Source organism: Chelon labrosus (genome assembly GCF_963514085.1).
Source record: "Chelon labrosus genome assembly, chromosome: 19".
Classification (NCBI taxonomy): domain Eukaryota; kingdom Metazoa; phylum Chordata; class Actinopteri; order Mugiliformes; family Mugilidae; genus Chelon; species Chelon labrosus.
In genome coordinates, this window is record NC_140352.1 from 6,565,430 (window position 1) to 6,591,462 (window position 26,033).

Consider the following 26,033-nt stretch of genomic DNA (forward strand, 5'->3'; position numbering starts at 1 on the left):
AAATTACACATCAAACGTGTCTTCTTCTCTCTTTTTCTCTTTTTATTTTTTTTACAGGGGGTTAAACGCTTTCATTTGAGATCTTTTAAAAAAGCGGCTGGTACAGTACTTGCATGTGTTTATAATCTGATGGGAAGTTACCAATTATCTCTCTAATTACATCCGTATTACTGCATGAAAAATGAGCTTTCTGGCATTTCTAATGCTGCTGAAGAGTTGGGTTGAGTGAGCGGAGTGAGGGGAGCGCAAGTCTAAAAACTGAAAATTTAATGATCTACATTATTGCTAACAACTATTGCTCTTCCTTGGGCTTGGTGGAGTTAATTAACAGATTAGGGTGTTATTATAATATCCCTTGCGGCCCTGAACGGGTAATATTGGCCAGTGCTGGAAATCTCATTTTGGAATAAAAGTCTGGATTTATGTGTTTGTGTCAGAATCAATCACATCAATGGAAGTTTAAAATGCCCATAGGGGCGTTGATGTTAATAGGAGACATAAAGATGTTATGTAGTGTAAAAATGTTCCTCTTGGCTCATCACTGGATGTGTTGATGGAGGTGGAGGGGGGGGTGCTGGTGGTGGTGGTGGATGAGGAGGGGGGGTGGAAAGTGAAATTGACAATATCATTGTAGGAGCGCACTAAAGGGGCGACGGTCCGCTCCACTACACTGAAGTAGGGATGTCTACAGTGGAAGAAGAAGAAGGGGGAGGGTACCACTTTGTCACAGGCTGCTATGTAGATTAACCTTTCAATTAGTTGTTATCAGGTCCTCTCCATGTCTCGGCGCAAGCTTTCCAGCCTTCGTTTTAGGAGATCAAATCCCCACCAAATCGCTCGGATATGTCGCTTCACATTTATCCTTCGACGATAATGAAGAGGAGTATCCGAGGGGGGGAAAAACTTGAAGAGGTAAACTACCCAGCAAATATTTACCGTAGCCTGTGCCCTCTTTTTTTTTTTTTTTTTATAAAAAAAAAAAAAAAAAAAAAAATCTAGCTTCCCTAGCTAGTTATATTGCATGAAACTATTTTATAATAACCCAGCGGCTTGCAGATTACGGTTCTATCTGTGTGAGGATGCGGTGTTAAATATCCAAAGCGGCTGTGTATCATTTCCCTTAATATAAAAACGAGAAGCGGAGCTGAAGCTGAGAAATGGGAGCTAAAGAAACTAGCGATACATAATTGAGAAGCAGTGATGAAGGAGCTGCTCTCCCGGCAGTCGTGTTAACTTGTATTCCCCCCTGAACATCTTTTTTTTTTCCTCCTTACCCCCTCGGGGGCTCACTATTTGTCCTCATTGGAGATATTTGATAGTTAATGGTTGATAAAGAGGTCATGTCATCGTTGCACGGCGGCAACACGGGACGTTAATAATTTCGCTGGCGGACGTGCAGCGAGCAAGAAAAACCTACTTTTCCTCTTCGGCTTTGACGGAAAGCGTATGCACGTCTCCCCAATTTAACATAGTTTAAATGTTAAATATCCGGGAGAATTACGGGTTCCTCTCGGGGAAATAAGGAGAAGGGGAGGAAGATAAAGAAGAGAAGGGGGGAAAAAGGCGACACATTTTTTTTTTTTTTTTTTTTTAAAGCCTTACAGGAGTCTTTTAATATGCCACCTGGAAATTAATAAAATAAATAAATAAATAAAAAATGTGTTCCGCTTTAAGAAAAAAAATCAGCCTATATGCAAACAAATGATAGATCTAACAAACAGCCAATTAAAGTCTAAAAATGATCCAAATCACTTTCAAGTGTAACCAACTGTTTCAAGGAGGAATCTAAGTAAAGGTGGGCCGGCGTTAAACGCTTTGTAAATGAGGTTAAATATTCACCTCGTTTAAAAAAAACTACATACATATCACCCGGACGTGTTTTTTGCTCGTCCTTAATGGCGCGTTTATAACTTAACAACATCTGCGTCGTCTCGGTTCGGAGCTGCGAGTTGAGATATTAAAAAAAGAGTGCCGGGGAGGTTGAATGATATCGATTCATCACTCGGAGGCACCTTAAGAGGCGGGTCAGTCGAGTGAAGTGACAGATCACACAGCCAGTGCCGTGGCTCGTGGAGTGAGCTCATACATAAAGATTGACATGTGCTTTATCAAACCAGAAATCGGATCTTGTCTTTACAGCCAATATTGAAGTTGCTAGGGAGGGCACATTAGTGGTAGGTAAGGTTTAATGAGACTCCATTGGATTGTAATCAGCGTCATGTCGGATTCATGTAAACTACAACATTGTAACAAAATGGCGACTGTTTAGGTGACATCAGTAAACGCTGGCAACGCTGTCATTTATCTGCTCAACTCAGCGGAACACAACTCCAGGTTTGTTACGTGGACTTGTTACCGGGTTCTCCGCCGTTCCCGTACCCTTTCTTTTTTTTTTTTTTTTTTTTTTTCCTCCGTCGCAGAGGGATTGCGGACGCGCCTCGAGCGTCTTAACGGCAGCTGTCAGGAAGTGAGCATTGATTATACGTGTGTCATTAAAAAAAAAAAAAAAGAAAAAAAAGGGGGAAAAAAAAAGAACGCTCGCTCGCGCTGATCAGTTAGTAGTCGTTGCGGACGTCGAGCTGTCAAAAGTCTCGTGCGGACGACTAACGGTTAAACTTTACGTACGCTCTCCGTTTTGACGACGAAATGTTTACGGTAACATATACACACATATATATATACATATATGTTTGGAAAAAATTGCTAGTAGTATGAATGTTTTTTTTTATTTCGTATCGATACGGAATCTGAAACCGAGAATATGTACGTGTACGAGGAGACTGTTTATATTTTTCTGTAACCCCCTCTCCCCGCCTCCTTCCCCAACCGCAAGTCTGTAGAAGTTTCTAGCTAACCTGTCATACTGTGGAAACTTTTTTTTTTTTTTTTTTTTTGTTAGAAAATGTTTAAATGGACATCTGTTTCGGTGTGTGGATTATGGTGTCAGACTTCGGATTAAGTCACTCTGATTTCTTTTAACGGCCATGACAGCGCCTGCATCTGTTTTTATCCATCTGTTTCTCATGTTTTAGCACATCCTAAACGTCCTGCATTCCTGTAGCTTAGCCTCTGTACCAAACATGCTATAAGCTAGCACAGTGTGAATATGAAGGTGTAGTTGCATGAAACTTTGTGACTCAAAATGCATTTTGTTTTTTAGATCTGAGCTGGGAGTTCGATAAAACACATCTCCAGGTCAGCTGGTAACTACCCCGGTGGAATTTACTAGTGCCAACTTTTCCTCAACTCCAATGTCAGACACCCAGGATTGAGAAGCGGTGCGTGGATGCTGTCGTGGAACATAACTTCTTGGCCTTAACTAAGGATGTGGATGTACCGAGTTTTCTGCAGCAGAAAGGGGGAATCTTTATGGATCTCATTTTTGTGAGGCTAATTGTTCAACCATGGTAAAACTTGCGAACCCTCTGTACACGGAGTGGATTCTTGAAGCAATACAGAAAATCAAAAGGCAAAAGCAGAGGCCCTCGGAGGAGAGGATTTGTCATGCGGTGGCCACGTCGCATGGACTGGACAAGAAGACCGTCCTTGAGCAGTTGGAATTAAGCGTTCATGATGGCTCTATCCTCAAGGTTACAAATAAAGGGAGCGCCTCTTACAAGGACCCAGGGAATCCCGGAAGAGTTGGATCAATCTTGCCTGCAAACGCACCTGTGCCATCAAAGGAATCTATATGGAGTTCAAGCGACCTGCGCCATATCGATTGGAATAAAATACTTAAGAGGGCCATCGAGGGCCTGGATGATACCCACGGCTCCTCGCTAAAGAACATCGAGAGGTATCTGAGGAACCAGGATGACCTCTCCAACGTTGTTGATAACCCTGCGTTCAGGCAAAGGTTGCGACTGGCGGCCAAGCGGTCGGTCAACAACGGCAGGCTGTTGAAAAACGGCCCGCGGTACAGGATCAGCCATGGCGGCGTGGAGGGAAGGAGCTCCAGGTGTCCAAGTGCTTCCCCCTTGGTCCTGTCGTCAGTGACACTCCTCCCCCACGAGCGAGACCAGGTACACACACCTTGGCCTCTTTATTTCGTGCTGATTCACACGCTGTTACCTCAGAAGACGTTGCTGTCATCGCTAAAAAAATGCTTCATGTTGTTAAGGTGTTATTGTGTTATACCACAGCTTTGTTTTGTGAGAAGTAATGACTTTTTGTATGATATCACCACCAAGGACGAAGGGGGGAAAGTTTGTGCTTCCACCGAGGAGAATTTGCTCAATAGGAGTTTTACGATTGTGTGGTCTTAATCTTTTGGAGTCCAGCTTGGCAGGTCAGAAACACCGCCATCTAGAGTGCGTCCCTTTGGGGAAACTGGTCTCCATAATGAGAGAGCTTGGATAATCAGAAAGTCATGCTGACAGTGTGTGGTAGGCAGTCTGCTGTAGGCTTCCCACAGGTTATGTAACTCTAGCCTAATGACCTTAAAGGATGTGGCCGGCTGTCTTGTGAGTTGCAAAGCGTTTGTGAACAGAGCTGTGATATTTTTGCTGGTAGTTTTCATGTGTTGAGGAAGTAAGACGGAATATTCCCAGACTGCATGCAGCTGTTGTGACCTTAATGCTAACTGAGATGCCCCGGAGAGGAAATAAAACCATATAAACAAACTTCCAGGTTGCGTTGTTTCCGCTGTTTTTGGCACCTCAGGGGTGGTTTATAGTTTGCAGAGATTGTGTCTCTGTTGCTGGTGCTTAGCAATAACCCACGGTGCAGATAAATGACAGCACTTTTGTAGTTGCTTTGCAATTTTTAGATACTGTCGCGCGTAGGAGAAGGGTTTGATGGAAAATAGTTTTTCATTGTATGGCTTAAAAGTGTTAGCGTGCAGTCATCTAAGTAGTGTGATGTGAAGTCTTTTTTTTTTTTGCATACCGTGTGTCGAGGCTTATCAAGATGAAATGCGGTTTTGGTACTTTCATGCACAAGCTATGCAGCCGAAGTGGCGAGCAGAATTAGGCTATAGAGATGTCACCCTTGCTCTTCACCAGTTTCACTGTGAATAATCAGGAAGCGACACCTTGATACTGCGAGCCACAACTGTGACTGTGTCTGTGGTCAGGCCAAAAGTGAAACTGAGAAGTGTTTAGAGACACAGTGTCCTGCAATGCCTCTCATAGCCGAGGAAAAGGGGGTGGGGTGGGGGGGGGGGGGCCTGCTGTTTTCCATTTGGAACATTTCAACCCTAATGCTCCCGGGCCCTGGTGACATCACCTCGCTCGGTCCAGGTTTACCGTTCACTTCAAAGGATGAGACGTCTCTGCCTGGTTTAGTTGTTGAAGCACAACGCGTGTGTGTGTGTGTGTGTGTGTGTGTGTGTGTGTGTGCTGAGAATAAGAGATAAAAAAAAAAAAAGAGCAGTCTTGGTTTAGACTTTATTTGATTCTGAAGAGACTCTGGCAGGAACAAAGGCAAGGAATGAGAGTTTCTTTTTTTTTCGTGCTGTGTTATGCAACCACTTGAGCTCTCTCTCTCTCTCTCTCTCTCTCTCTGTCTCTCTCCACCAGCATTGCTCTAATAGGACCCCACCCCCTCACTCAGGACAGCCTGCTCTTTTGAAGCAGCATAATTTCCTGTAACGTACTTAATTTAGAATCCCCAAGTAAATCATCAGCATCTCTTCAGCTGCGTGTTTTGTTTCTCCTATTTTCGCATTTCTTTTTTTTTTTCGGGGCTGTACAATCAATCACTCTTGGGGTTTTTTAATCACCAGACCTTAAGAATATTCCTAATGGAAATGAATCCTCTTCCTCAAGTCAGTGGAGGCTTTTAAAACAACTTTACTGTTGCTATACTCTGAGTATTTCATCGGTACTTGTATATTCAGGTTGCACAGTATTAGTGATGAGTACAGTCTTCCCAAAACACAGGTTAGACACAGATACAGCTGTGAATATGAAAGTCCTGCACTAAATCTTAAGTTTAATGAAGCTTATGGTATTCAGCATTTGTTCAAACTAACAGAGAGAGCTGTTGACTCAGCTCTGTTTTCATTTTGACGACTACTATGAACCTGTGTTGTGTTCTACCAACACATGCGTCTATTATTCCGTCACTTGGGCTAAAATAATCACCGTACAGTAGAATTACCACCTTTCTCGCGCCGTTACAACACAAACAGAGCATTATAACGTTCACGATGGGCGTTTAGTTTGAGGATGCGTTCATGTACCTAATGTTTTGGCGTAGTTCTCTTGCAGAAGCTTCTGTGAACACGCACACGTGCACTTTGTTTGCTCTAAATAATAACTCTTAACTAGTCGCAACGCAGACGCTTTGCTGTCAGACGCCTTTGGCTTCGTCTTTTAGCAGAAAAGCACTTTTCTTGTGATCAAGGACGAGCGCTAATATATTTTTTGCCTTGTTCGGTGTGATTTGAAGTTTTAATGAGGTCTCGACTGACAGAATTTTATGCAGCCCGGTCAACAAAACATCGTATGTGAGGCCACAGCTCAACAATCGTTCTCATTATCGAATACAAGTGCTAAGAATCCAAGGTCTTGTCTTCAGATTGCCTTTTTTATTTTGTCCAGTCCAGAGTCCAAAGATATTACTTTCAAAGCTACTTAAAGATTATATTCACCTGTAGATCTATGTATTTTATTTGTCCCACGTGTGTGTAGCCTCATCACAATACTAGATGTTCTTGTGTTTTGACGTTCCCGGTTGCAGCCGTGTGAGCTCCAGTCAGCTACTAACGCCAAGTGCCTGCTTTCAAATATTGACCTGGCAGGTTGGAAAATAGAGTAATCATTGATGTGGCAGTAAACTGCTTCCCCTCACCGTAAAACAACTAATTGATGCAGCCAGGAACAATGACCAAATTGCCGCCGCATCCTCGCACGCAGCAACTTCCCCCTGGGATTCATTCGGCTGGAGTGACAGATTGAAAGGATGCTCTTGTGTTTTTGTGACAAATCAAAAGGAAGTGTGCCGCTTAAATTCAGCTGAAGGTGAGCAGGAGGTCAGGACCAAGCAGATATTTGAAAGATGCAAATTTGTTTAAGGTCGGCGTTCTGATCTGCGTCACAGAAACCAGGAACTAATTATGGCATCCCCAGAGTGCCCTTCAAAGCTCCAGTCAATTGGTGAGGCCTTAGTGTGTAAACTGATGATGAGGTGGGTTATTTATGGTCGCACCCTGCGCGTGTTATTTTCCGTCAAAGAACTTCCTCTTGCGCAGAGAAAGGAAGCTGCAGTTTGTTTGTTTGTTGCTCCTCTGGAGGCTTTTGTGTACGATCTGACGTTTAAAGAGAGAACTTCATATATATATATATATATATATATATCGCATCCGTCTCAGATTAGTCTGGTCTTGATTTCAATCTTAAGATTTGGCTGCTGTGTGAAGTAATGACACTAAGTCTTCCCCCCCCCCCCTTGCTTTCTCTGTGAAGTCAGCCTCTCTTTATTCTGCGTGATCAACGGGGAAATCCTTCTTAAACCTTGAGCTCATATTTCACTTCTTCTGAACTTAACCGTAAGCCCTTAAATGAGTGTTTGTTCTGAGGCTCGCAACATTTACAGTGGATCACGGCGGCAACAATGAGAGCATGTTTTATTATTGAGGTAATTTGATTACATGCTGGTTAATCCTTTTCCGACTGGAGTGCGAGCTTTAAGAATTGGATTAAGCCCTTAAACTACGATTACTAAGATCACTTACCCATTCAGATGTAATGGATAAAGGAGGTGGCTCTCAATGCAGCATATCTCTGAGGATGAGATTCATTTATTATTCATTTCTAGTCTGTGAGAACTCAACTCTTTTTTTTTTATTCTCTGAGCTTCACTGCTTCTTTTTTTAAAATCCACACACACTGGTTTTCTTCTTTCCTAAACCAGCATTATGACTTCAAGATAAAATGTCCGAAAAACAAACACGCTTAAATACGCAGCCCGTGCCCCATATTTTCTGTTTCTTAAACAGTTTCGTCTCTGTGTTTGTGTTCCCACCCACCCAGCTCCGGGTCGACCCCATCCCCATATGCAGTTTCTGTCTCGGAACGAAAGAGTCGAATCGGGACAAGCGGCCAGAGGAGCTGCTGTCCTGTGCGGACTGTGGGAGCAGTGGTAAGTCGTCGCCTTGTCTTGTGTAACTCCTCCTGTTATTGGATGTTCTTCGCGAACCGTGTCATCACGATGTAAACAAGAGTAAACTGTTTGTGTGTCGGAAAAAGTCTCTAAAGCTCGGCACTGTCGATGTATGTGTGGATGCAGAGGTGGGGGTATAAGGGTCAACGGCATTTCTTGAAGTATTAAGAAGACTGCGCCTAATTTCTGTTGTCAGGCAAATATGCAAAAACAAAATCTCTTTTAACTGGTTATAATTAAAAGATGCACAAACCTGAGAGTTTCGGCATGTACTTCAGTTTTGAGGTCACGGTTCAATATGTTTTCCACGCAGCATTTACATTTAAGGCATATTGTCAGTAAGGAAAATAGTAAAAATCCAAATTGTCAGATATTTCTTGAGAGATAAGCAACATATTCACAACTAAATTAACCATTTAGCCAGCAGTGTCATCATTTCAGATGTGTCTGTCTTTTTTTTTTTGTCAACGCTGAGGACGCAGTCTTGTTGTTCGAATAAACTTTATTGAATTTATCGCTCGAGGAAGCTGATTGGGTGTCTGTGCGTAGGTACAGTGGGAGCTCTACATGGTGGCCCTGCAGGATGTCCTGTTAAAACGTGTAGTGTGAAGGAGTTAACACGTCGTAGAAAGAAAAGAACAAAAAAAAATGCTAATCTTACTAGCATTTTGCACCAGAGTTGTGCTAGCACCCTTCGTAACTGTATTATCACTTTGGTACTATGAAATTACAACTTAGCAACAGCTAGGGGTACTTGATATGAATAAAATCTTTTACTATGCTATTTGTTGCTATAGAGCTATAGCACGGTGTAGTTCATATATATATCTCAAAGCAAATATTTCCATAAAACTTAATTTTCAGCTAGACTTAGATAAACTTTATTGATCCACAAGGGAAATTTCTTGGTCACAGTAGCTTAGTTGTACATAAAAAAACACACTCTTAAGAACCTCAGATAAAAAGAAGATCTAGTAAGATAAAATAGAAATAGTATAAGCCAAAATGTACAAATTATCATATTAGCATATGAACAAATGTACAAGAGAACAGAGAAGGAAGAATATAAATTATATATACAGGGTAAGGTTTAAGGTGCAGTGGCACCAGCTACAGTTTTTCACCAGCTAACCATGGTCTGAAATCAATTAATATAGATAAAGATGTTAAGGCTACATGCATCTAAGGGTGCGATGATGCATTTTTTCTTTTGTACACAATGTTCCCCAGTAAGGCGTCCCAAACAATAATAATAATAATAATAATAATAATACATTTTATTTAAAAGCGCTTTTCAAGATACTCAAAGACACTTTACATAAAAAGGACATCAAATTAGCAAAACAATGTGAAATATAACATCAAAAACACAATAAACTGAGCTAAACATTAAAAGCAATTTTAAAAAGGTGTGTTTTTGTCAGAGATTTGAAGGTAGGAAGGTCGGTGCAGTCGCGGATGTGTTTGGGGAGTCAAAAGTCACTTTTATTTCTACACATTTTCGCTTTCCCGCAATTTAAATGTCACAGTGCAGTCTCCGTGCAGAAAGTTAAGTCATACATCAGTATAGGGTTAGCTCTGAAAGACGTGCAGACACTGTGCCGGTGTGGTAAAACCTGCACAATGTGTGAACGCGCGCTCTTATGTTTGAGTTTCTGCAGCCAGAACCAAAGACTAAAAATGGCACAGCTGGCCTTTATGGTCAATTCAGTTTAACCATGAGTATATTTCACTTTGTCTTTGTGGACATTTTATACTTGAGGACAAGCAGATTTGAACAGAATGTAGCATGTGATGCCTGAGCTGTTAAAGTAAGAATCAAATATAAAATAATTGATTTAAAAAAAGGGTGTTTCTCCTGTTTTCTCTGCTGTACTGAAAACATAACTCTTCATACCTAATTGTAAGCTTACACACCTATTTACAACAGCATAAAGGCCGAAAAAACATGTCAACGAGTTTCTGTCTTCTCACAAGCTACATTATCATATTATATTATCGAATCCTGCAGAGCCCTGGCAGCAGCAGCGTCGGTTAGGCAGATGTCGCAGTCTTCCTCCGTATTTTTCACTTTCTTTTAAGGGATTTATTGGCAGAACAATTTTCAGATTGAGCGGCTGAAGGGATCCAAATTACTCCGCGAGCTCTCAGAGGGACGAACGCTCCGAGTGACCATTAGAATCCGAAATCACCCAAGTCGTTTTCGCTCAATTCTAGATTCTATTTTATAGAGCACTCCAGTTATAGCGGATCAAAGATCAACCCTTTTCCGCGCTGCAGATTGTTGGCATTTCCTTTAGTGTTCTTTTGTTCCAGACAAAACTGCTAACCCCCCCCTCCCCGTAAAATTACCTCCGCCAAGGAGTCCTTTATGTTTGAACAATTATTTTAAATGCCGTAAGGAATTGTTCTCCCGGTTGACATTTTTATAGCTCAAATTTGACTAAGTAGCGTCGAGGTGGTTTTCATTAACCGCTGGTAGTGTACACAAATTGTGCTCTCACTGTAAAACAGCTGTTTTACAACCACGTGAGGGAGTCGGGTGAGAGAGAGAGGAGGAGGAGGAGGAGGAGGAGGAGGCGGAGGCAAGCTTTTACATGACTTTCATGGATCGGCTTCCATTAGAATGAGTGCCGCTACTGTTTCTGCCTCATTAAGATCAAATTATCTGTAATTAGCGCCTCAGATGTTTGATCATACTGTTTTTTAGACACAACTTGTGGCAGGGGGGCGGGGGAAAAAAAAAAAAAAAGTGTTGTGGACATACAGGCCTGCCATTGTTTTTAATGATGTAATAATGTGTTAATATTTAACTGTGTGGCTCGGTGACGCGTACGCTGCTAAAAATGTGCTAATATGTGCTTTTGTTTGCTTCTGAAGGGCATCCGTCATGTCTGAAGTTTTCCCCCGAACTAACCTCAAATGTGAAGAGATTACGCTGGCAGTGTATAGAATGCAAAACCTGCAGCTCCTGTCGAATACAGGGGAAAAACGCCGTGAGTACAGAGCATACATGTCAACACACACACACCGTTTTCAGTGTTTGCTTCGAGGTGCGTCCCATTTTCTGTGCGTCCCCGAGGATTTGTTTTGAGATTTGTAAAAAGCCTCTCTTGAGCTCAATTGGGCTTATTTTTTCTTTTAAAGACTTTAAATGTTACATGTATGCATCTGGGACATCCCCTTTTACACGTGCGCCTTCTGTCTCCTTTCAGGATGAGATGCTGTTCTGCGATTCGTGTGATCGGGGCTTTCACATGGAATGCTGCGATCCGCCGCTTTCAAGAATGCCAAAAGGTGAGGTGTTTACACTGTCTGGCTTCCCCCCCCCCCTCCTCCACGCTCTGCTGTCAATTCAAAGCCTTTTTCTTTCTCACACGGCCGTTTGGGGCTGTCACTCAGCACACTGAGAAGCAGCGGTGGCTTATTAGGAGCTTTGCATGCATCTCGAATTATTCCAGCGTCCCCCCCGGGGGAGATGTGCTATCTCTGGATTACAGTACTGACCCTACAGCAAGGCTTGTAATGATGGTGCACGGTGCTGTAGCAGGATATTTGGCAGGCAATTCATACGAGTCACATAGCTTAGCTCAACAAGCTGACACGGAAGTCTATTTCGCTGGACGGAGAATTGACCCAATGTTTTTTTTATGGATTTTCACTTTGTGCTGAGTAATTGATTGTCATTGTGAGCCGGTGGGGGTAATCGCCAGCTCTCGGGGTAGTAAAAAGGAAATGTTTCAAATGAGTGTACTGTATGTCCCCCTGTATGAATTGATGAACCCACACTAAACCGTGCTTGTATCCTGCTGGGACCCCCTCCAGGAATCTGGATCTGCCAAGTCTGCAGGCCGAAGGAGAACGGGAAGAAACTGCTGCACAAGAAAGCCGATCAGATCAAACGTCGATATGCAAAGCCAATCGGAAGGCCCAGAAATAAGCTCAAACAAAGAATGTAAGTGTGCCGTAATCTGAATCTGGAGGTGAAGTCCTGTTTGATATTACGACATTCTTTCCACCGATTTAACCGCTGCGATGTTTGTGGCCGTCTGCTGCAAACTTCCAGCACAGTTTAGAGGCTGCATTCCTCCTCTGACAGTGACAGCTGATCCTCTACAACGGACTTTTGTTCCTCTCGTCTCTGCAGGTCTGTAACCAGTGGTGACGGCTCCATGGTAGCACTTGGAGGAAGGGGGTCACCTGGTAGGGGTCAAAAGATTACCGTCTGTTCCACACCTTCATCTGGTCATGCTGCATCTGTGAAGGACGCCAGAGACAGATTGGCTGTTGCAGACCCTTGTTGTGCGGTCGACGCCTCCCAATTCACCACTTCCACTCCCACCTCCACTCCCCCCCTCACGCCCACCTCCACCCCAGCTACACTCACTGTTAACAAGAAAACCAAAGGGCTTATTGATGGGCTTTCCAAATTCTTTACTCCTTCCCCCGTGGGCCGTCGCTCGCGAGCTGTAGCTGTAGAGTCGCCCGCCGAACACTTAAGCTCTAGAGACAAGGGTCCACCCAAACTCTCCAAGCCACCAGAGCTGTTTGCCTTTGCTGCTGACGCCTCTCAAAAGATAACCCCTTCGTCCTCTGCACTTCCTCCCGCTTCCACATTGCCGGGACTTAGCCCCCCCTTGCAGGTGTCAAGCAGCTCCACCTCTGCTAACTCGCCCCAGAGCTCTTCCAGCCAGTCTAGTGTTCCTTCCCTGAGTAGTCTCTACAATAGCAGCCAGCTTAAGGGACTTTTTGACGGACTCTCTCACATTTTTACTACTCAGGGACAGTCGCGGAAAAAGAGACTACCTTGCTACGCGCCGCATAAGCGCATGCCCCATAAGCAGGAATCGGCCCATGCGTCCAAGACGGGGCCCCAGCGTCTTGGAAAGAATGAGTTTAATAGAAATAGGTTACACTCCACATCTGCTGGGCCGGGCCGACCCAGAGGACATGCATTTAAGATGGTCAGTCATTTCAAACGTAACCCTTTCCTTAAAAAGCACAGGACACTAGGCAGGCTGAGGTATAAAGTGAGCCCTCAGAAGGGAGCCCTCTCACCAGGAAAGGGAGACTTGACAGACGGAAGAATTAAGCCTGAGAATAATCATGGTAAGCAAGGCTCGAAATTCCAGCCAAGACCTGCGTCTCCACACCTTTTAAGCTTCTTCTTGTTTTTTTATTTATTTATTTTTTTAAAAGCTTGACACTCGTAGTTATTTTTTTCCAGACTAGAGCTAATCTTCTCTTTGAGAAGACACCCTCAGCATCCTAACAGACTACTAATCTTCTTCCTAATTTGAATTCTTTTAGTTTATTAACACAGTTTCGTTGCGTTTTGACTTGGCTGCGGAGTTCACGTGGCTTCCATCCTCTCGCCCGTCGGCTTTTGTCATAGTGCATGGCCCACTAACTCCCTCATGTGTGCTCCTTGCTCTGTCCTTGACCCTCTGCAGTAGTGCGCACATTGTTATCACTACCTTGTAGAGACTGTAGTCGCATCGCGCTCTTCCTCATCCCACCCTCACTCTTGAAATCACTGTCTCCACTCAACCTCACTTCCAGCGGTCATTAGACACATACAACCCAGTGATTCACCCACCCAAGTTGACTCAGAGCTGACATGATGATTATAGCCAGGAGTGCAGTAACCCTTACATTTCACTGTCTTCATGAGTGAAGTCACAGTTTAAAAAGATAACATGTAGGAAAAACAAACAGATATATGTTTCGAGAAGTTCTAAACAATATCCCCTGCAAACACCACTTACCCCAGAAGTACATTCCTATAAATATGTTAATGACACATCACTTCCACTTGTAATGGGTTTTTGTTTTGGTGGTTAAGTCATGGTGTTGATGTCTTTCATAAAATTACTGCCTGCTTTCCAACATCAGTTGCTTTTCATGTCGACACTCGCTCCCTTCACTGCATCTGCTTCTTAATTCATGGGAAACTGTCTTGGTGGATGACTAAGCACATGAAAGCGGTTACGCAATTAGAGTGATTTAGTTTCACTTCATTACATTAGGGATTTTCATATAAACATGCAAAGATGATACATTATGAAATTCCTCAGAGACACAGACTCACACAGGCTCGGCAGCGGCAGCACTCACTGTATAAGCACATTTGCATAGAATGCGTTTGTGAGATTATTCAGCCGCGGCCGCCTTGGAACAGGCCGGCGTTTGACGACGTGCTTGTCTGATGGGTTGATGTTGTGTTGTTGTGCCTGCAACAGGCCACAGTGATGAGCTGCATGTGAAGCAGGAGGCCCAGGCCGACTTTGCAGCCATGTCCAGAGACCACGTCACGGAGGAGGACATTGAGACGTTCACGCGTGTCCAGGAACTCGCAGCTCAGGTGAGACAGGCCGAACGTAAGATGCTTGTCAGACGAGAGGAGTCCTGGTTCCTAGATGGTACTAGATGTCCTATCTGTATAATATAATAATGAAGCAGACAACTTTCTAAATAGCTACAGAGAAGTATCTAGATAAAAACTAAATAACTACCAGAAATGACAGCACCCTACCTCTGGTATTTATTTTGTTCCTAACAGCTTTTACGGTACGATGTCGATGACGCTTCCAGCATATTTTTGTAATCATCCTTCGTCATCTTGTTATCTCTAGGTCTGATTCACTGTGTGTTTTTCCTTTGACACGAACTAGCTGAGACAGTTAACAAAACATTCACAGTGGTTACACCCACTTGTCAATTCATTAGGTGTACTGGTAAAAAAACAATTGCTTTCTGTCGTGACAGCGCCGCACTAAATTCCCATTTCTGTAAAACTGTATTGAATCAAACACAAAAAGTATTTCTGTTCTTTAGTCTCTTAGCCCTCTGACTCAAATGGAGGTGTATTAGCTTTATATTAACCTAATGAACTGGCAAGTGAATGTAGTTTTAATTTGTTAGCCAGATTTCAAAAGCACACTTATGCCCAGAGGCTCATTGAATCTGTAAATATTAAATGTTAAAGCAGTTGTTCAAATTAATACAAATGGTAGATACTAACAGAATAAAGACATAGAAACCTATGAATACTTCAGAGTTTCAGAATTACTGAAGGCTGGCGGATCAGATGGTTTGATTATGTAACCGACTTTGGTCAGATTTAGTGTGATATCTTTCATTTTCTCATGAGAACTGTGAGGCGCAGTCTTGATATAAAAAAAAAAATTGCCACGATACAATTATAAGAACTTGTGATAAGAGACAGTGTAACATTGAATTATCTGGGTCACTATATTTATCAGTTTTTTGTTTTAAAATGTCTTCACAGAGAACTGGATCTCTGATGAACACAGACTCCGCTCGATGCCCCGCTCTCATTGAATTCGGGAAGTACGAGATTCAGACCTGGTACTCGTCGCCATACCCACCAGAATATTCAAGGTGAGTTTTCACGGCGGTGTGCTACTTGTTACAGGAGCCGCGTTTATTTCATTGTCCTCTTCTCTGAAGGTACAAACCATCTCTCTCTCCCTTTTGTCTTCACCAGATTACAAAAGCTTTATCTGTGTGAGTTCTGTCTGAAGTACATGAGAAGCAAAAACATTCTCCAGAGGCACACAAAGAAATGTGGCTGGTTCCACCCGCCAGCCAATGAAATCTACAGAAAGGACAACCTTTCCGTATTTGAGGTCAGCTTGCCTTTACAGCAATAAAGCAATAACTGTATGCTGCATGAGATCCCGCTGAAATGGTTCTGGGAGCAGGAGGGGGGAAAAAAAAAAATGGGAACTGTTTGAACAGTGTCCTCTTGCTCTCTTTATTCTGTGTTTAGGTTGATGGAAATGTCAGCAAACTATTCTGCCAAAACCTCTGCCTGTTAGCCAAGCTTTTCCTGGATCACAAGACCTTGTATTATGATGTGGAGCCTTTCCTCTTCTACATACTTACAAAGAATGATGAGAAAGGCTGTCATCTTGTGGGCTATTTCTCCAAGGTAAGAATTACAGAGTGATTTTATGGGAAATGAAGGAATACCGCACATCATATTTGAAAGACGATACTGATTTGTGGAGCGACCTCGTCGTAATTTGTCTGTTTTTGTAATTCAGATTTAACTCATTCACAGTTTTGCTTAAATGAAACGTTTAAATAATCGTGTTAGTCAAGAAGAAGAAGTGCAGAAACATTGGTGATTTTCTCCATTTTGAAAACAAGCAACTATCATTTTTTTTTTGACAATCTAAACAATAAATTATCAGGAAAATCACTGACTGATAAACTGGAGTTAAAGGCCCTAATGCTAACACTTTTGTGTGAACGTGATTACCCTCTGTGCGCGGCGTGCATGTGCCGTGCACGGCTTTAGACAAGGACAATGGCAGGTGCGGTAAATTGCCAGCTTCAGCAGAGCTCTGACATACTTGATCTGTTTCTCCTTCCCTCAGGAAAAGCTTTGCCAGCAGAAGTACAATGTCTCCTGCATAATGATCATGCCTCAGTACCAAAGGCAAGGATTTGGAAGGTTCCTTATTGATTTCAGTAAGTTCCTTAATGCTTTTTTTTTTTTTTTTCAGACCACCAAACTCATGTTTTTCACCGGTCTTCAAAAACAATTTCAGATTAAAGGGTGAATTTGCAGCTCGTGGCAAGGTGCTGTTATTTTGTTAAGGCTTTGAAGGGGGGGCCTAATCAAGAGCATTCATGTGCGGTGCTTAGGCAATCACAGAAGATTAGGAGTGAGAAATATAACGTTCTGGCTGCATACATTATTTGATGGCCACTAGTATTTCACTTAAGCATCGCCCGAAGTGCTTTTTCCATAAAAAAAATAAATAAAAAAACGCTCCCAATTCTCTGTGCGACTTGTGATGAGGCGTAGATGCTGCTTTTATGTTTTGCAAATGCAACACATACAATATTTAAAGCCGCGCGGTCCACTTATGAAAACAGTTGCTGCCTTGAGTGGATTTCTGTGTTTAGTCAGGCTGCTGTTTTTTCTTTTTTTTGTCATTATAGGCGTTTTATTATTATTTTCAAGAGTTTGTCTCTTTGCCGACTTTGTGTGCGAGGATGAGAAGGAAGAAGAAGAAGTGAGTGCGGGCGGGGAGAGGGCGGGCGGTAATGGAGCATTTGATTTCCTGTTCACTTTGGGAACCATTGAGACACAAGAGATGCGAGAGGATCTGTGATATTGAGAGTGTGCTGATAACAAAGACGGGGATTAAGGGAGATTGAACACAGCTGAGTTCTGAGCTCTTTGAAGGCTTTATTGGAAAATGTAGCTTTGGAGCTGGAAGTTGTTTAGATTAAGATTTTCTGTTATATTGGATTGTATTAAAGGGAGCACTTTGTTTCAGGTAGCTGTGAGAGCGGAGCATTAGTGTGTGACTGCGTGAAAGATGTTCTCCCTTCAAATCATATTTCAGAGCTCTGAGAGGAGCCTTTTTTGTTTTGGTTTATTAAGGGTAATACACTTGTAAAGTGACAGAATGAAGAATTACTTTTTCTATTAATTCATTTGAATATTCATCGCTAAGTGTTTGCTATCACAGGCTCCTTTTCTTAGCTTTAGTAATGAACATTGTCATGATTACAGGAATATTATGTGTTCACTGTTTGGCGATTAGATTTGCTTGTTTGGTTCCTCGGTAGTGGGTGCACATTAAAAGGCATTAATTAATTTCATGCCGCTCATAATGGATGACCCTTGACAGGGCCGCTATAAAACTAATTAAACACAGATACATATTAGTATTAGTTTTTTTTCCTTTCCTTGTTCGTTATCTCTCCTAAGTGCAGTCTCCTGTGAGCAATGACATCCAGCTGCTTCTCTGTTTCGCTCTGTCGCTTTGTTTCCTCTTTACTCCCCCGTTTCAACCTTCTTTGTTGCCCTTGCCAGCGTGTATCATAGCTTCTGACAGAGGTTGAAGGAGTGGGAAGCTGATTGCCTTTTCTCCCTTTATACTATTTGAAGGTGAATCCCAACCAGGGTTCGGTGTCACATCCTTACATGAATATGTAATCCATAAGGGAAGGAGGGGGGGGGGGGATTGTAGAGATTGAATTGCAATCTGAAATAACCCAGCAGCAGCAGCAGCAGCCTCTAGCTTGACTAAAGCATTTTGTTTTTTGTTTGAATCGTGTCTTTTTAGGTTACCTTCTCACCAGGCAAGAAGGACAAGCCGGCTCCCCAGAGAAGCCGCTGTCAGATCTGGGTCGCTTATCCTACCTGGCATATTGGAAAAGTGTCATACTGGAGCACCTTTATAAGCACCCAGATAAACACATCAGTGTTAAAGGAATAAGCAGGGCCACTGGGATGTGTCCGCACGACATCGCCGCTACTCTCCAGCAGCTCGGCATGATTGACAGACAGGATGGCAGGTCAGTTTCCCGAGCCGCGGTCTCCTTCAGCTCGTGCTGCCGCTTATGTATGCCGTCTGACTTATCCAGGCCAGCGGGTATTTTTAACAGCATATCCATTAATGCCGCTGAATATTGACAGAAGTAAGTCAGGTTAAGCACCCCCTAGGACATGGAGCACCTGCCGTCCCAAAGAGCCTGTCTTTGTGCTCGTATTTAACCACACATCACCCCTCTCTCGTCTTCCCCGGCTAGTGCTTCCCTCTGTTTGTGTACTCATGCGCTTCTCCCACTGTGACCTAGGATCGTTCTGATCAGACGAGAGCGATTGATTCAGAGGCACATGGAGAGGCTGAGGGCTAACCCACGTCAGAATGAGGTGGACCCGGATGCCCTGCGCTGGACGCCTTCCACCACCCTGAACGCCGTCTTGTCTGAAGAGGAGAGGGAGGCAGAGATGGATGTAGGTTTCTTTGTTCACTCTGTTATTTGTTTACACTTGCCTGCAAATGCTGTTAGTGAATGTTTGTTTGATTAGCTGGGGAGTTCAAATAGAGGCCATTAACGGGGAAAGGCATTCTCACTGTCAGCAGGCATCTAATGTTGTGCAAAATTGCCCTAAATCAGTTCTCTACATAATTGATAGTACTGCATATTCCATGAAATGCAATCTTTCCACGCTTGCTTAACAGAAATGTTTCCTTCATGACGGGCAGCCATCCAATCAGGACGCGGCTCTTTATTATCGGGGAGAAACCTGCAGTGATTAATTTGTCATGATGTTAATTCCAATCTCTTGTTTTCCCCATTAGCCTCGTTGCTCAGATGCTGGATCCGTGTGTGCGCCTCTTCCCGGAGATAATGCGTCTTGTCTGTTTAATTACCAGGCTGAGCGGCTGAAGGAGCAGGCCAGTTGCTGGGAGAAGGAGGAGAGAGAGGGCTACATGGTGACTCACGGGAGCAGGCAGCCTCTCACCAAAGTCCACTGCAAGGTTCCCTACAGGACCTACGAGCGGCGCCCGGCACCTTCCTGGGCCAGGCGTATCCAACAGCTGGAGGAAGTGAGCGACGACGAGGCCGATGACGACGACGACGACGACTCCGACGGCTCAGACGGCTCGCCGCCCATCCTCACTAAAGCCCATGCAATGCTTGCAGCCAAGAGAAAGGTGACTTTTAGTGTTTGCTGACGTGAATCATGCTTCTCCTGCCGTCTCCTCTTTCTCTTTTTATTACCTCATCAGTCGGTTGAAGTTTTATATCGAGGACAAAGTGCAATTGTGTGTATATTTAGATATTTTACTTCATTAATGACTATGTTGTGTACTTGTGCGAGATGGAAAGGGTTGATAAATATTCATGATATTCAGTGTATGGTTCAGTGGCTTCTTCCTGTCATCTGGAGCTCTCCCCCGTGTGCCTGCAGCTGTAGATAATAGATTGTGTTTTCACTGCTGGTGTCGAGACTGTGCAGGCTAAACCTTGTACTATTGTCAGTGGTCATGGTTAATTTACTGCCCTCCTCTTTGCTTCTCACTTCAGTTCCGTCTACATGGCACTGCCCCCTTGTGCTGGAGATAATATTACAGCCGGCTGCATGATGTCAGTGAGACCTTTTTACAACAAAAACATCACGGAAACCAGAACAGAATGACAGTGAATGGTGGAGTTTAGTTTGAGCATTAGTTACAGTATTGATTTCACATTCTTCATGTGAGGGATTTTGAAGAGGAGAGCGGTTGATTCGTCTGCAGCTGGTGGGAAACTAACTGGAGAATGTGAAATAGACTTGAGGTTTCTGCTTACTCTGCCTTTCTCATTTGTGGTTTTCCACTCCAGCCCGCGTTGCTCAAACGTTTAGTCTTGCCGTGTGGTTTTAACATTTTACGTTTAGCACAGAAGTCTGAATGAATTTCGGCTATATCCTCGTGGAGGTCATCCACCCAGTGCCCTAGTTTTCAGTCTTTGCAAAGCTGCTCTGCTCGACTGGAGGTTTTACTCATTCGTTCTTCTTTCATCTGTCTTTCAGAGGACCATTGTTCTCAAGAAGAGAGGGCGTAAAAGAAAGCGAATAAACAGCAGCGTGACAACGGAGACCATCTCTGAGACGACGGAGGTCCTGAACGAGCCGTTCGACAACTCGGAGGATGAGCGACCTATGCCCCTGCTGGAGCGCACCTGCAGAGTGGGCGAGATGGAGGAAGAGGAGGAGGAGGAGGAGGCACATATGGATAAGACGGCAACTACACCGGTGAAACGCAGAAGAGGTCGCCCGAGGCTGGAGAAGAATCAGCAGAAAGACAATCTTGAACATTGGAATGAAGGTATTTGCATCTTGACTTTTATCTCTTGTGTTTCACATAATCTTACAGTAGATTGTTCTAATACAAGCTGTTATTTATTTCTATTTCTCATTTGTAGGGGCTGATGTTCTTTCCAAGAGACCATGCAGACCCCGTCCAGTGAAACGGAAGAAAGGCTGGCCCAAAGGAGTCAAACGTGGCCCCCCTAAATGGAGGCTAAAGAACGAACGGAAGATGGGTTTCAAGCTGAACCTCTACACACCCCCTGAAACTCCGATGGAGGCGGAAGAGCACCACATTCAGACTGAGGAAGCAAAAGCTGAACAAGAGCAGGATATCGTCAGCGCAGATGAGGGCGGCAAAGCGGGCAAAGGCTCGGCTAGTCCAGACGTAACGCTAGAGAGGCTTCCCTCCGAGCCACCGAGTCCCGCTGACCACGTCTCCCAGAAGTCAAGCTCCCCTGAAGGATCCCCTGTGGCGTCTCCGGCCTGCTCACCCGCTGCCTCTCCTGGGGCTGTGTCCCCTAGACCTGTGGACAGGAGTGACTCCCCACAGCCACCAGAAGACGACCAGCAAGAGAGTGAACATGAGCGGGACTCCCCAGCCAAGGATGTGGAGCACAGCAGCACAGAGGGTGCTGTATCGCTGGAGAATGACGACGAGGAGGAGGAGGAGGAGGAACAGCAGAGAGCTCAAGTGGAGGATCAGGATGCAGATGATGAAGATGACAGTCACAGCAAGGCAGCCGCACCAGAGAGCGGTGCAGAAGAGCTGCAGCAGAGTTCAAAAGACGTATCCAAATGCACCCCAACTTTTTTAGATCCGAAAGAAGACAACGACTCTGAGGTGAGTCAGCAGGTTTCTACAGAACCGTGCAGTAAAGAGGAACCAGCCGCCGCTGCAGAAAGCACCCAGAATGCTGAGACTGAAGCGGCAGCGGTTACGCCACCGTCGGAACCAGTAGCGGTCGCCTCAGTAGCAGCTGTAGACTCTGATAATCCTGTAGAATCCGAGTCGGAGGAGGAGGAGAGCGCGCCTAGTCCGTGTCCAGATCACCCACCTCTTCCGCCTGCGGAGAAGCCGACGCTCAGCCCCGTGCTGAGGGAGGATCCCCCGGTCTGCACGGAGATTGACTCAGAGACGGCCCAAGCTGTTCAGTCCCTGACGCAGGAGACTGAAAGAGAGAACGTTTTCCAAGACTGCGTGGAGAACCAGGAGCCCTGCAGGAATCTGCAGACCTATGCCCATGTGGCTCAGAGCCCCCAGCTCACCTCCCTGGATGACTGCCCCCAGTCAGACCACAGCAGTCCCCTCTCCTCGGCGCAGTCCCATCCCAGCCAGTCGGTACGCTCTGTTAACAGCCCAGCTGTCTCCATCTTGGAGAGCAGCTACACTCAGATCAGCCCCGACCACAGTGCCATCTCAGTGCCCTCACTCCACAACATGGAGACGAGCCCCATGATGGATGTGCCGTCGGTGTCGGATCACTCTCAGCAGGTGGTGGACAGTGGTTTCAGCGATCTGGGCAGCATCGAGAGCACCACAGAGAACTACGAGAACCCCAGCAGCTACGACTCCACCATGGGGGGCAGCATCTGTGGGGCAGGCCCCTCCCAGAACAGCTGCTCCTATGGCACTATCCCCCCAAGTGGTCTGCCCCAGAGCAGCTGTGCCGTGAGCCAACAAATGGCCGCCGTTAACCCCGGCAGCTGCGGGATGATTCAACAGAATAGCCTGAGCTCGCCGCCGCACTGCAACGTCAAGTCGCCGCAGGGCTGCGTGGTGGTGGCGGCGGCGGCGGAGCGGCCGCCGAGCAACAGCCAGCACAACCAGCACAGTCAACACAGCCAGCGCAGCCAGCACAGCCAACACAGTCAACACAGCTCTCACAGCAGGCACGGCCCACACAACCAGCACGGCCAACACAATCAGCACGGTCCACACAATCAGCTAGCCCAGCACACGCAGCAACACAATCCCCACAACCAGCATAGTCACCATCACAATCACCACCTGCAGCACAATCAGCTCAGCCAGCACAATCAGCACGCTCAGCACAGCCTTCACAATCAACACAGTCAGCACAGCCAGCAGCAGCCCATGGCACAGTGCGCCATACCGACTAACTTCACCACCACCATGCAGCTGGCCGACATCCCCGAATCTGGCAACCCAAACTTTGCCCTCTATGAGAGGATTAACCACCAGGGGGAGTACGGCAGCGGTCACTACTCTCAGTCGTCCGGCCTGAGTCTGGCCAAACTGCAGCAGTTCACCAACACGTTCATAGACCACCCCCACTCGCTGCCTTTCAACCACTCCGCGTCCCACCCCATCACATCTTATGCAAACACCCCGTCGCTGTCATCGCAGCACTCTGGCCTGGTGTCCTTGTCCCAGACCCCGCATCGAGTCTCCAACCCGCAGGTGCAGGCCACCATGACGCCGCCCCCGAACCTCAGCTCGCCGCCGCCCATGATGCTGCAGCGCAACATGGGCATCCCGCCCTCGCAGCGGATCCAGCCCCAAATGGCCCCGAAGAACCACATGTCCGCCCGCTCCAAGTCGGCCCCGCTGTCGCACCACCAGCAGCAGATGTACGCCCGGCCGGCGCAGACCGTCGCCATGCAGGCGCCGTCCAGGACGCTGGCCGCCATGCCGCGCGTGAACATGAGCATGAACATCATGCCGGCGCCGGCCTACAACGTCAACTCCATGAACATGCCCTCCCTCAACGCCATGAACGGCTACGGCATGAGCCAGCCCATGATGAACAGCGGCTACCATGGCAACCACGCCTACATGAACCAGTCGCCCCAGTACTCTATGCAGATGGGCATGATGGGAACACAGCCATACCCCCAGCAGCCCATGCAGGCTCCGCCACATGGCAACATGGTGTACACTCCAGCTGGTCACCATGGTTACATGAACACGGGCATGTCCAAGCAGTCCCTGAAGGCGCCGTTCATCAGGCGGTAACTCCCCGAGCTGGTTTTCTTCTCACGTGCATTTCGTCGTTCAGAGATGCACTGATCTGGCCTTGTTTTTAATTCTTCTTCTTCTTTTGGTGTCTTTTATTTTGTTTTTTTTTGTTTATGACTTAAAAACCAGCAGCAGCACTTGGAAAGAATGCAAAAATTTTCATCAGTGAGTAAAACTTTGAAGCTAATGTTTAAAAAAAAAAACAAAAAAAAACAAAAAAAAAAAAAAGTATTTTTGTTCCTCCGGATGGGAAGCCTTACATCATTACGATGAAAATCTATTTAATTAGTGTTAGTGTCTCTGATGTGTCTTTAGGCCGGGCGGGTTCAGAGCTCAGAGGTAGAGATTTCATCAGTGGTCGTGTAGCAGCCTCAAATGAAGCCATTTAATGTGCCTGCTACAAAGTGGAGATAGTGGCTGTTTGAACCTGTTCAGTGTACCTGTCTAACAGTGCTGACAATTAGTTTGTACTATACTCATGCCTTTGTATATTTAAATTATTGTACTTATTTTGTAAAGTGACAATTAGCATGCTTCAGTCTCTGTTAGTGACAGTGCATTGAGTAGTACTGTACAAGTGTCGTGCTTAATAAATAGCAAGCCATTTTAAAAATATCTGGCCTTTTATTAGGTTTTCCCTGCACAGGGGGAGAAAGATGAAACTATATTTTGTTAATTCTAATAATGTAAAAAAAAAAATGTAAACTTAGTCCTGTTTTTTTTTTTTTTTCTGTTTTGGTTTGAGAGGTTTTATTGCTATGTATGTATAATTCTGAAGTCTTTTTGTAACAGATCTCCTTGAGGCAGCTTTCTGTTTAATAAAGCAGACTGATTTCTGTCAAAAATAACAAAGCATATCTCAGTGTTTGTACCCTGATTAAAAAAAAAAAAAAAAAAAAATTCTAAAACATTTCAAAGTGTCCAGAAGTGTGGCGGGATTTTAAAAAGAACTAAATGATTATAACGATGAATAACAATAAAGAAAATATAAATTTAGTCCAAAGTCGATATTTTACATAATGCCTTTAAAGAAAAAAAAAAAAAAAAAGAAAAAAGCTACGTTTTCATTCCATCTGTAGATTTGTTTTCTATCTTTATAAAATGTTGGATTTATATTTTACCGAAGTGTAGAAGAATAGAGCCTGTGAATAGACCAAACTAAGCTAATGGATTGCATGTAAAACGCAACTTGTACTTGTGTTTCTGTTTATATTGCTCTTTTGTAGCCTTTGTACCTGTACAGAGTTGCTGGTGAGAACAGGAGGGGAAATACCTGGCTATGTGCACACAAATCGGACAGAATGACATTTTTCTTGTATTTATGACTCTTTTCTCCTTTTGTCAGTCACTTAAAATGCTGTACATTTTAGCATAAGAATAAATTATGATTGACCATGTACCCGGATTGTTCTCCTTTTAATTTGAAACTTGTTTAAGACGCTGGTAGATTTTTATTTTTTTTTGGAGGTGAACCAGGCAGGAAATTATTTTAAAATAAAACTTTACAGCAGCTCTGAGACTTGGATTTAATTGAGATTCTTAAAATGTCTCCCCGTCCCGAGTTAAAATCCAAGCAACGAAGAAATGGGACGACCACAGACGGACCTGGACAGTGGAATATTTAATTATCAGGCCTTTTGCATTGGTAGGACTTTAAAGATGCTGCGATAGAGACTTGGAAACTAAAACCAATCAGCCTTTACATTATGACCATTTACAGTTGAAGTGAACGACAGTTGTCTTAAAATCGGCGCACCTGCGAGTGGGTGGGATACATCGGGGCGACATTTTCTCCTCCAAGTTGATGTTAGAGGCAGGAAATAATGCAAGTACCTGGTCTGCGCTAGTCAATATCAAAAGTGGTCTCAAGTGAGCTCAAGACTTGGTTACGGGAGGCGAAGGCTTGTGGCTCATGAGGTCCAGCAGATGTTCTACGGTAGTAGAACAAGTAGTGGTTTCATGTATCCCCTGATGGCGGTGGCCTCGTTTTGCAGGACACAAAAACATAAATAAATATATATTCGTTAATAGTTTGATGAATAACAACAGAGAGTTCAATCCTCGGCACCTTTTCAACGTGCAGGACTTGGAAGGATCTGAGTGGGAGTCCATGCTGGCGGCAAAAACGCAGGTGGTCATAATGTTACGGCTGATTGGTGCTAAAGTCGAGGATTGAGACCTAACCCCGACCCATGTCACCCCGCTCCCTGTGCCGTCTGTAAAGGTGTAAAGGTTTTAACCTTTCTCTGACTTTGTTCGTCTCCTCCCTCGATTTTGGTTGTTTCCTCTTTTGTTACAGGGCAAGAAACCAAA

General features: G+C 44.7%; 1 protein-coding gene across 4 annotated transcripts; it reads left to right on the forward strand.

Moving 5' to 3' along the window:
* Positions 1–674: 674 nt before the first annotated feature.
* Positions 675–25,119, forward strand: kat6b (K(lysine) acetyltransferase 6B). Of its 4 annotated transcripts, none has more exons than XM_084567796.1 (17): positions 675–912; positions 3,161–4,022; positions 7,977–8,085; positions 10,987–11,102; positions 11,322–11,403; positions 11,932–12,061; positions 12,254–13,215; positions 14,349–14,470; positions 15,398–15,510; positions 15,617–15,758; positions 15,902–16,063; positions 16,515–16,608; positions 18,222–18,453; positions 18,736–18,895; positions 19,320–19,601; positions 20,462–20,756; positions 20,854–25,119. In XM_084567796.1, the coding sequence occupies exons 2-17, from the start codon at positions 3,405–3,407 to the stop codon at positions 23,715–23,717; spliced, it is 6,483 nt and encodes a 2,160-aa protein (XP_084423922.1). In that variant the 5' UTR covers positions 675–912; positions 3,161–3,404; the 3' UTR covers positions 23,718–25,119. The 4 variants fall into 4 exon arrangements, with proteins under 4 accessions (XP_084423922.1, XP_084423920.1, XP_084423923.1 ...); XM_084567794.1 differs by lacking the exon at positions 675–912 and adding an exon at positions 1,690–2,334; XM_084567797.1 differs by lacking the exon at positions 675–912 and adding an exon at positions 1,690–2,334 and having other exon boundaries at positions 12,254–12,309.
* Positions 25,120–26,033: the final 914 nt, after the last annotated feature.

What these genes read in the sequence shown, in the direction of transcription:
- kat6b (XM_084567796.1), top strand. Translation starts at nt 3,405, where the DNA reads ATGGTAAAACTTGCGAACCCTCTGTACACGGAGTGGATTCTTGAAGCA. An exon ending in TCCAGGAACTCGCAGCTCAG is followed by an intron (nt 14,471 to 15,397) that starts GTGAGACAGGCC and finishes ATGTCTTCACAG; the next exon opens with AGAACTGGATCTCTGATGAA. An exon ending in TACCCACCAGAATATTCAAG is followed by an intron (nt 15,511 to 15,616) that starts GTGAGTTTTCAC and finishes TGTCTTCACCAG; the next exon opens with ATTACAAAAGCTTTATCTGT.